This window comes from Salvelinus namaycush, chromosome 23 (genome assembly GCF_016432855.1).
Source record: "Salvelinus namaycush isolate Seneca chromosome 23, SaNama_1.0, whole genome shotgun sequence".
In the NCBI taxonomy this organism is placed as follows: Eukaryota; Metazoa; Chordata; class Actinopteri; order Salmoniformes; family Salmonidae; genus Salvelinus; species Salvelinus namaycush.
Genome location: NC_052329.1, coordinates 28,070,184 through 28,081,045, shown reverse-complemented (window position 1 = coordinate 28,081,045; position 10,862 = coordinate 28,070,184). Strand labels below are relative to the sequence as shown.

The 10,862-nt window shown below is 43.5% G+C and overlaps 1 protein-coding gene across 1 annotated transcript in view; it reads left to right on the top strand.

The window, feature by feature from the left end:
• The first annotated feature begins 773 nt into the window (after positions 1–773).
• Positions 774–10,862, top strand: part of frem2b (FRAS1 related extracellular matrix 2b) — a 136,152-nt gene continuing 126,063 nt past the window's right edge. The window contains exon 1 of the mRNA XM_038961809.1: positions 774–915. Coding sequence (XP_038817737.1) covers positions 774–915 — 142 coding nt within the window. The remainder of the gene's footprint in view (positions 916–10,862) is intronic.

Here is a 10,862-nt window from a genome sequence, read left to right as displayed (position 1 = left end):
GACGCAGACCTCCATCCTTCTTTCCCACGAAGAAGAAACCTGCTCCAGCTGGTGATGTTGAGGAGCGAATGAAACCCGCCTCCAGTGACTCACGGATGTAATTGTCCAGGACTGCAGCTTCATGGATCGAGAAGGAGCACAAACGACCCCGGGGAGTGGAGGGGTGGAGCCTGGTAGGAGTTCTATGGCGCAGTCGTATGGCAAATGAGGAGGGAGGGTGGCGGCTTGCCTCCCACAGGTCGAAGTATTGGGTAGGGAGTGCGGAGAAGTCTTGGTCTTCAATGGATGCAGGGGGATGAGGCTCTAGGTGGGGGTCTTATACATTTAGTCTGGCAGTTCTTACCCCAGTCTAGTAGGTGTCCTGTGGACCAGGAGAGTAGTGGGCTATGTAGCTTTAGCCAGGGGTACCCTAGGATAAGGGGGTTCTCGGGAGCCATAATCAAAAGAAAACTAAGAGCCTCTGAGTGATTCACCCCAACCTGCAGTAGAATGGGCTTGATCTGATATTCCACCTGGCCTGTAGCCAATGGGGCATCCATCGAGGGCTTGAATCTGCAGAGGGATAGGACATTTCACAAAGGGAATTTGTAATTCTCTGGTGAAGTCTTGATCAATGAAATTATCTGCGGCCCCGGAGTCCACGAAGGCTTGAATCTGGAGCTGGCGGTTGTCACAGTGGAGGGTTGCGGGTAGTGACAGACGGTGACTGGGTAGCCGGGGGGTAACAGCACAGCTCGACAGGGTCTCCCCTTGTCCTGGCATGTAGCACGGAGATGGCCGAGACCTTTGCAGTAGAGGTAACAGTCTTTGCGCATGCGCCTGTCACGCTCCTGCGGGCTCAGCTGCTGTGGGCTCAGCGTCCCAGCTGCATGGGCTCTTCAATGCTGGGTTCTGGGGGCTTGGGGCTGGACTGTGGTTGGAGGGTTTCTGATATCTGGAAGAGTTGTTGTTGCTGCCGCCCCAGCAGTGCTCCTTGGTGGGTTATAACATTCTTGATCTGGGTGATCTCTGAGAGGGCAGAGAAGAGACCAGACGAGGAATCAGCGGTTAAGGATAAACATAATACTTTACTGAGACATGGTAACGGATGGATCACAGTAACACTGGGAAAACAACAAACACTAAGTCTCGAAAACTCACGCAGGAAACAAACGCACACGGCACATAATTCAAGCTTCAGCAAAGGACAACAGAAAACACACCTATTTTAACAGAGAAATCATAATGAGTAAATAGAACACACCTGAGTGTCATCAATGTCTTTAGGATGGTCTCTGCTGCCCTCTGGTGACAGGTGGAACCATGACAGTATGTACAATAATCTAAGTAGATAGTCTATATCTCAAATGGCACCTTATCCACTACTGTATTTAGTATACTACCTATGGGCCCTGGTCAAAGTAGTGCACTATATAGGAGATAGTGTAGGGTGCTATTTGGGTTGCACAACACATAAACAGGGCGAGGCACTCTCTACATGTGCGGTAGAGCACAGTGGATGAGGTGGTGAATGACAACCTGGCTGACACTCATACAGTAAGTATACTGTCAAACTGACTGGAACACTATATCATTGTTTAACTCGATTACTTTTAGCATCAGATAGGGCCTTCAATATACATCAATATTCTTCAGTCTCCTTTTCTTTGTTAAACAGTGCAATTATGTCTAAAAGCCTCCCTCCAGCATGTCTATGGACATGTCACAGCTTCTGGTCTGTTGGCTACACTACTCCAGCCTCAGGGTACACTTAAGCTCTGAAAATGTTGTCATTTTAAGACATTAAGCTCATAGAGCAGGGGTGTCAAACTCATTCCACGGAGGGCCTAGTGTCTGCAGGTTTTTGTTTTTTCCTTTCAATAAAGCCCTAGACAACCAGGTGTGGGGAGTTCCTAACTAATTAGTGATGTTAATTCATCAATCAAGTACAAGGGAGGAGCGAAAACCCGCAGACACTCGGCCCCCCGTGGAATGAGTTTGACACCTGTGTCATAGAGGAATGCACGTTTTGTTTGAGTGTTGTATGTATTTTGTGTTTGCATTGCTCACTGTTGACTTGCTGAATTAATAAAAGTTATACCCGTGTGCTATACTGCGTACTAAAACTAAACTGCATAGTAAATGTGACCCAAAACAACTGTGGGCCTATCTATAATATCTATATCTATAACCACCAGGTTCCTCTCTGCATGCACTGAGCTAATGAGCTCATTTAGATGAGCTGGCAGTATCATATCATACTTTCATCCCAGTATCATATCATACTTTCATCCCAGTATCATATCATACTTTCATCCCAGTATCATATCATACTTTCATCCCAGTATCATATCATACTTTCATCCCAGTATCATATCATACTTTCATCCCAGTATCATATCATACTTTCATCCCAGTATCATATCATACTTTCATTCCAGTATCATATCATACTTTCATCCTAGTATCATATCATACTTTCATTCCAGTATCATACTTTCATCCCAGTATCATATCATACTTTCATCCCAGTATCATATCATACTTTCATCCTAGTATCATATCATACTTTCATTCCAGTATCATATCATACTTTCATCCCAGTATCATATCATACTTTCATCCTAGTATCATATCATACTTTCATTCCAGTATCATATCATACTTTCATCCCAGTATCATATCATACTTTCCTTTGTCTTTGACTGACTGTAGCCTCTCAATCAATATTCAGCTGCCAGCCGATGGGTGTGGAGAGAGAGATGAGGGGTGTAGAGAGAGAGAGAGACATTCTGACTGGGGGAGAATGGGGAGAGATGAGCGGAGTATCAGATTAGCAGAGGGAAGAGAGAAAGATCAGTGGTGTGGAGAGAGGTAGAAGCACCCTGACCGTGCCTGACAGCTGTCGGAGCAGAATGCTCTGTTTAGGAAACATCTGACAGCTAGAAGACCTGGGTGATGAGAGAGACGGATGGAGGGAGGTAGGGAGGAAGGACACAGGTTGAGGAAGTCACTGCATGGCTTAGCACTGCTAAACTCTGCAGGATAGAGTAAATCAACCACAACTAATGATATTGGGTCTGGTCAAAAGTAGTGCACTATGTAGGGAATAAGGTGCAATTTGGGGATGCATGCATAGATACATTAATCAACTGTGTGCCAGCAGACTAGAACACTCAATACTTCCCTTTCTGATGGTGTTGACATCAGCCTGTTGTCCATGTTCTCTCTCACATTCATTATAAGCAGCTAGCTGCCTTCTCCACTCAGATTTGCTGTACAAAGCTATGCAATGCTATGCATGACATGTCAGTCAACGACACATATCCCATATCACATATTTCAGATGATTGTCCTGGGTTAGACCAGGTATAAGGAATTATTAGTACTATGAATTTGTATGTGCAACATGTCCTTATACAGTAGGCCTATTTAGCAGTGTTGGGGAATAGTGAACTACATGTAGTTCAACTTTGCAGTAGCTTGGTGGTAGTTAAACTAAATTTAAATCTAGGTATGTTACGATTGTCGTCTTCCTCCTCTTCCTCGGACGAGGAGAGGAGAGAAGGATCGGTGGACCAATACGCAGCGAGGTATGTTGACATAATGAATTTATTGAAAAGACGAAGACTGACACGAACTATACTTGACTTATACAAAATAACAAACAAACAACGTAGACAGACCTGATCATGGAACTTACATAAAACACGCAGAACTCACGAACAGGCAAAACGAACGAGACAGTACCGTGTGGTGCAATAAACACAGACACAGCGACAATCACCCACAAACAAACAGTGAGAACAACCTACCTTAATATGACTCTCAATCAGAGGAAATGCCAAACACCTGCCTCTAATTGAGAGCCATACCAGGCAACCCTTTAACCCAACATAGAAACACAACACATAGAAATGCCCACCCAGCTCACGCCCTGACCAATAAACACATACAAAACAAGAGAAAACAGGTCAGGAACGTGACAAGGTAGTGGTTTCAGTAGTTAATAATTGTTTTGCCATGTAGCGGTGTAGCTAACTATTGGAACTACACACCTTTTTTGAAAAAAAAATATATATATATGGGTGAAGTAGGCAAGATGTCACGCCCTGACCTTAGAGAGCCTTTTTATTTCTCTATTTGGTTAGGTCAGGGTGTGATTTTGGTGGGCATTCTAGGTTGTCTATTTATTTGTTGTCCGGGTATGGTTCCCAATCAGAGGCAGCTGTCTATCGTTGTCTCTGATTGGGGATCATACTTAGGCAGCCCTTTTTCCCACTTTCAGTTGTGGGATCTTGTTTTTGCACAGTTACTAGGTAGTCTGCAGAACGTTACATTCGTTTATTCGTTTGTTGGTGTTCATCTTAATAAAGAAAGATGTACGCTTGCTGCGCCTTGGTCTCCTTCTAACGACGGATGTAACACAAGAATTTCCTTTCTTTTTTGGCATCAGACTTGCCTAATTCTCACTTAAAACATACAGTATGGTTTTGTATTTAATAGGCTAAACTACATATTTTGTCAACATCTGACCCCAGAGGGATCTATTCTTGCAATTTGTAGTCTGACATTTCAGATTTAGATATGATAATTTTTTACAAAGTAGTTTTGTGAACTACTTTTTCAAAGTAACTTTAGTTAAGTAAACTTTATTTTTCTTAAGGGTAGCTTTAGTGTAACTTAACTTATTCCAGTGAGAAGTTAGTGGTACTGTAGCGTAAACTATATTTAACACTGCTAGTTAGTAACAATTTTCTGCTGTTGTATTTATCTATTAGCTTAAACAAGTGATTCCATTTTGATTAAACATTTATTTTACAAAATAAAGGTATTTAAAAGGTATATATATATATAGGCTTTCGACTCTGTCAATCACCGTATTCTTATCGGCAGACTCAACAGCCTTGGTTTCTCTGGCAGTCTCTATGGGGGTGCCACAGGGTTCAATTCTCAGGCCGACTCTTTTCTCTGTATATATCAATGATGTCACTCTTGCTGTGGGTGATTCTTTGATCCACCTCTACGCAGGCGACACCATTCTGTATACATCTGGCCCTTCTTTAGACACTGTGTTAACAAACATCCAAACGAGATTCAACGCCATACAACACTCCTTCCGTGGCATCCAACTGCTCTTAAATGCTAGTAAAACGAAATGCATGCTCTTCAACCGATCGCTGCCCGCACCCGCCCGCCTGACTTGCATCACTACTCTGGACGGTTCTGACTTGGAATATGTGGATAACTACAAATACCTAGGTGACTGGCTAGACAGTAAACTCTCCTTCCAGACTCACATTAAGCATCTCCAAATCAAATAAAAGAAAATGTATTTATACAGCCCTTCTTACATCAGCTGATATCTCAAAGTGCTGTACAGAAACCCAGCCTAAAACCCCAAACAGCAAGCAATGCAGGTGTAGAAGCACGGTGGCTAGGAAAAACTCCCTAGAAAGGCCAAAACCTAGGAAGAAACCTAGAGAGGAACCAGGCTATGAGGGGTGGCCAGTCTTCTTCTGGCCGTGCCGGGTGGAGATTATAACAGAACATGGCCAAGATGTTCAAATGTTCATAAATTACCAGCATGGTCAAATAATAATAATCACAGTAGTTGTCGAGGGTGCAGCAAGTCAGCACCTCAGGAGTAAATGTTAGTTGGCTTTTCATAGCCGATCATTAAGAGTATCTCTACCGCTCCTGCAGTCTTTAGAGAGTTGAAAACAGCAGGTCTGGGACAGGTAGCACGTCAGGTTTCCAGGCAGAACAGTTGAAACTGGAGCAGCAGCACGGCCAGGTGGACTGGTGACAGCAAGGAGTCATCATGCCAGGTAGTCCTGAGGCATGGTCCTAGGGCTCAGGTCCTCAGAGAGAGAAAGAGAGAAAGAGAGAATTAGAGAGAGCATACTTAAATTCACACAGGACACCGGATAAGACAGGAGAAGTACTCCAGATATAACAAACTGACCCTAGCCCCCCAACACATAAACTACTGCAGCATAAATACTGGGGGCTGAGACAGGAGGGGTCAGGAGACACTGTGGCCCCATCCGATGATACCCCCGGACAGGGCCAAACAGGAAGGATATAACCCCACCCACTTTGCCAAAGCACAGCCCCCACACCACTAGAGGGATATCTTCAACCACCAACTTACCATCCTGAGACAAGGCCGAGTATAGCACACAAAGATCTCCGCCACGGCACAACCCAAGAGGGGAGCGCCAACCCAGACAGGAAGATCACGTCAGTGACTCAACCCACTTAAGTGACGCACCCCTCCTAGGGACGGCATGAAAGAGCACCAGTAAGCCAGTGACTCAGCCCCTGTAATAGTGTTAGAGGCAGAGAATCCCAGTGGAGAGAGGGGAACCGGCCAGGCAGAGACAGCAAGGGCGGTTCTTTGCTCCAGAGCCTTTCCGTTCACCTTCACACTCCTGGGCCAGACTACACTCAATCATATGACCCACTGAAGAGATGAGTCTTCAGTAAAGACTTAAAGGTTGAGACCGAGTCTGCGTCTCTCACATGGGTAGGCAGACCATTCCATAAAAATGGAGCTCTATAGGAGAAAGCCCTGCCTCCAGCTGTTTGCTTAGAAATTCTAGGGACAATTAGGAGGCCTGCGTCTTGTGACCGTAGCATACGTGTAGGTATGTACGGCAGGATCAAATCGGAAAGATAGGTAGGAGCAAGCCCATGTAATGCTTTGTAGGTTAGCAGTAAAACCTTGGAATCAGCCCTTGCCTTAACAGGAAGCCAGTGTAGGGAGGCTAGCACTGGAGTAATATGATCAAATTTTGGGGTTCTAGTCAGGATTCTAGCAGCCGTATTTAGCACTAACTGAAGTTTATTTAGTGCTTTATCCGGGTAGCCGGAAAGTAGAGCATTGCAGTAGTCTAACCTAGAAGTAACAAAAGCATGGATACATTTTTCTGCGTCACTTTTGGACAGAAGGTTTCTGATTTTTGCAATGTTACGTAGATGGAAAAAAGCTGTCCTTTAAACAGTCTTGATATGTTCGTCAAAAGAGAGATCAGGGTCCAGAGTAACGCCGAGGTCCTTCACAGTTTTATTTGAGACGACTGTACAACCATCAAGATTAATTGTCAGATTCAACAGAAGATATCTTTGTTTCTTGGGACCTAGAACAAGCATCTCTGTTTTGTCCGAGTTTAAAAGTAGAAAGTTTGCAGCCATCCACTTCCTTATGTCTGAAACACAGGCTTCTAGCGAGGGCAATTTTGGGGCTTCACCATGTTTCATTGAAATGTACAGCTGTGTGTCATCTGCATAGCAGTGAAAGTTAACATTATATTTTCGAATGACATCCCCAAGAGGTAAAATATATAGTGAAAACAATAGTGGTCCCAAAACGGAACCTTGAGGAACACCGAAATGTACAGTTGATTTGTCAGAGGACAAACCATTCACAGAGACAAACTGATATCTTTCCGACAGATAAGATCTTAACCAGGCCAGAACTTGTCCGTGTAGACCAATTTGGGTTTCCAATCTCTCCAAAAGAATGTGGTGATCGATGGTATCAAAGGCAGCACTAAGGTCTAGGAGCACGAGGACAGATGCAGACCCTCGGTCTGACGCCATTAAAAGATAATTTACCACCTTCACAAGTGCAGTCTCAGTGCTATGATGGGGTCTAAAACCAGACTGAAGCATTTCGTATACATTGTTTGTCTTCAGGAAGGCAGTGAGTTGCTGCTCAACAGCTTTTTCAAAAATGCTTGAGAGGAATGGAAGATTCGATATAGGCCGATAGTTTTTTATATTTTCTGGCTTTTTCAAGAGAAGCTTTATTACTGCCACTTTTAGTGAGTTTGGTACACATCCGGTGGATAGAGAGCCGTTTATTATGTTCAACATAGGAGGGCCGAGCACAGGAAGCAGCTCTTTCAGTAGTTTAGTTTGAATAGGGTCCAGTATAAAGCTTGAAGGTTTAGAGGCCATGATTATTTTCATCATTGTGTCAAGAGATATAGTACTAAAACACTTAAGTGTCTCTCTTGATCCTAGGTCCTGGCAGAGTTGTGCAGACTCAGGACAGCTGAGCTTTGGAGGAATGCGCAGCCTTAAAGAGGAGTCCGTAATTTGCTTTCTAATGATCATGATCTTTTCCTCAAGAAGTTCATGAATTTATTACTGCTGAAGTGAAAGCCATCGTCACTTGGGGAAGGCTGCTTTTTAGTTAGCTTTGCGACAGTATCAAAAATAAATTTCGTATTGTTCTTATTTTCCTCAATTAAGTTGGAAAAATAGGATGATCGAGCAGCAGTGAGTGCTCTTCGATACTGCACGGTACTGTCTTTCCAAGCTAGTCGGAAGACTTCCAGTTTGGTGTGGCGCCATTTCCGTTCCAATTTTCTGGAAGCTTGCTTCAGAGCTCGGGTATTTTCTGTATACCAGGGAGCTAGTTTCTTATGACAAATGTTTTTCATTTGTAGGGGTGCAACTGCATCTAGGGTATTGCGCAAGGTTAAATTGAGTTCCTCAGTTAGGTGATTAACTGATTTTTGTCCTCTGACGTCCTTGGGTAGGCAGAGGGAGTCTGGAAGGGCATCAAGGAATCTTTGTGTTGTCTGAGAATTTATAGCACGACTTTTGATGCTCCTTGGTTGGGGTCTGAGCAGATTATTTGTTGCGATTGCAAACGTAATAAAATGGTGGTCCGATAGTCCAGGATTATGAGGAAAACCATTAAGATCTACAACATTTATTCCATGGGACAAAACTAGGTCCAGAGTATGACTGTGACAGTGAGTAGGTCCAGAGACATGTTGGACAAAACCCACTGAGTCGATGATGGCCCCGAACGCCTTTTGGAGTGGGTCTGGGACTTTTCCATGTGAATATTAAAATCACCAAAAATTAGAATATTATCTGCTATGACTACAAGGTCCGATAGGAATTCAGGGAACTCAGTGAGGAACGCTGTATATGGCCCAGGAGGCCTGTAAACAGTAGCTATAAAAAGTGATTGAGTAGGCTGCATAGATTTCATGACTAGAAGCTCAAAAGATGAAAACTTTTTTTTTGTAAATTGAAATTTGCTATTGTAAATGTTAGCAACACCTCCGCCTTTGCGGGATGCACGGGGGATATGGTCACTAGTGTAACCAGGAGGTGAGGCCTCATTTAACACAGTAAATTCATCAGGCTTAAGACATGTTTCAGTCAGGCCAATCACATCAAGATTATGATCAGTGATTAGTTCATTGACTATAACTGCCTTTGAAGTGAGGGATCTAACATTAAGTAGCCCTATTTTGAGATGTGAGGTATCACGATCTCTTTCAATAATGGCAGGAATGGAGGAGGTCTTTATCCTAGTGAGATTGCTAAGGCGAACACCGCCATGTTTAGATTTGCCAAACCTAGGTCGAGGCACAGTTAAAAAAGTTAAATCTAGAATCGGCTTCCTATTTCGCAACAAGCCTCCTTCACTCATGCTGCCAAACATAACCTCGTAAAACTGACTATCCTACCGATCCTTGACTTCGGCGATGTCCTTTACAAAATAGCCTCCATCACTCTACTCAGCAAATTGGATGCAGTATATCACAGTGCCATCCGTTTTGTCACTAAAGCCCCATATACTACCTGTATGCTCTCGTTGGCTGGTCCTCGCTACATATTCATCGCCAAACTCACTGGCTCCAGGTCAACTATAAGTCTTTGCTAGGTAAAGCTCCGCCTTATCTCAGCTCACTGATCACCATAGCAACACCCACCCGTAGCACACGCTCCAGCAGGTATATTTCACTGGTCATCCCCAAAGCCAACACCTCGTTTGGCCGCCTTTCCTTACAGTTCTCTGCTGCCAATGACTGGAACGAATTGCAAAAATCACTGAAGTTGGAGACTTATATCTCCCTCACTAACTTTAAGCGTCAGCTGTCAAAGCAGCTTACCGATCGCTGCAGCTGTACACAGCCCATCTGTAAATAGCCCATCCATCCAACCAACTACCTACCTCATCTCCATATTTGTTTGTTTTTCTAGACACTCTAATCTTAATATTTTATTTTTATTGGCCAGTCTGAGATATGTATTTTTCTTTGCAACTCTGCCTAGAAGGCCAGCATCCCGGAGTCTCCTCTTCACTGTTAACGTTGAGACTGGTGTTTGGCGGGTACTATTTAATGAAGCTGCCAGTTGAGGACTTGTGAGGCGTCTGTTTCTCAAACTAGACACTCTAATGTACTTGTCCTCTTGCTCAGTTGTGCACCGGGGCCTCCCACTCCTCTTTCTATTCTGGTTAGAGACAGTTTGTGCTGTTCTGTGAAGGGAGTAGTACACAGCATTGTACAAGATCTTCAGTTTCTTGGCAATTTCTCGCATGGAATAGCCTTCATTTCTCAGAACAAGAATAGACTGACAAGTTTCAGAAGAAAGTGCTTTGTTTCTAGACATTTTGAGCCTGTAATTGAACTCACAAATGCTGATGCTCCAGATACTCAACTAGTCTGAAGAAGGCCAGTTTTATTGCTTCTTTAATCAGAATAACAGTTTTCAGCTGTGCTAACATAATTGCAAAAGGGTTTTCTAATGATCAATTAGCCTTTTAAAATGATCAACTTGGATTAGCTAACACAACGTGCCATTGGAACACAGGAGTGATGGTTGCTGATATTGGGCCTCTGTACGCCTATGTAGATATTCCATAAAGAATCTGCCATTTCCAGCTACAATAGTCATTTACAACATTAACAATGTCTACACTGTATTTCTGATCTATTTTATTTTATTTTAATGGACAAAAAATGTGCTTTTCTTTCAAAAACCAGGACATGTCTAAGTGACCCCAAACTTTTGAAAGGTAGTGTATACCATAGATGGCTTTGCCCTGGACCAGAGCTACCCAA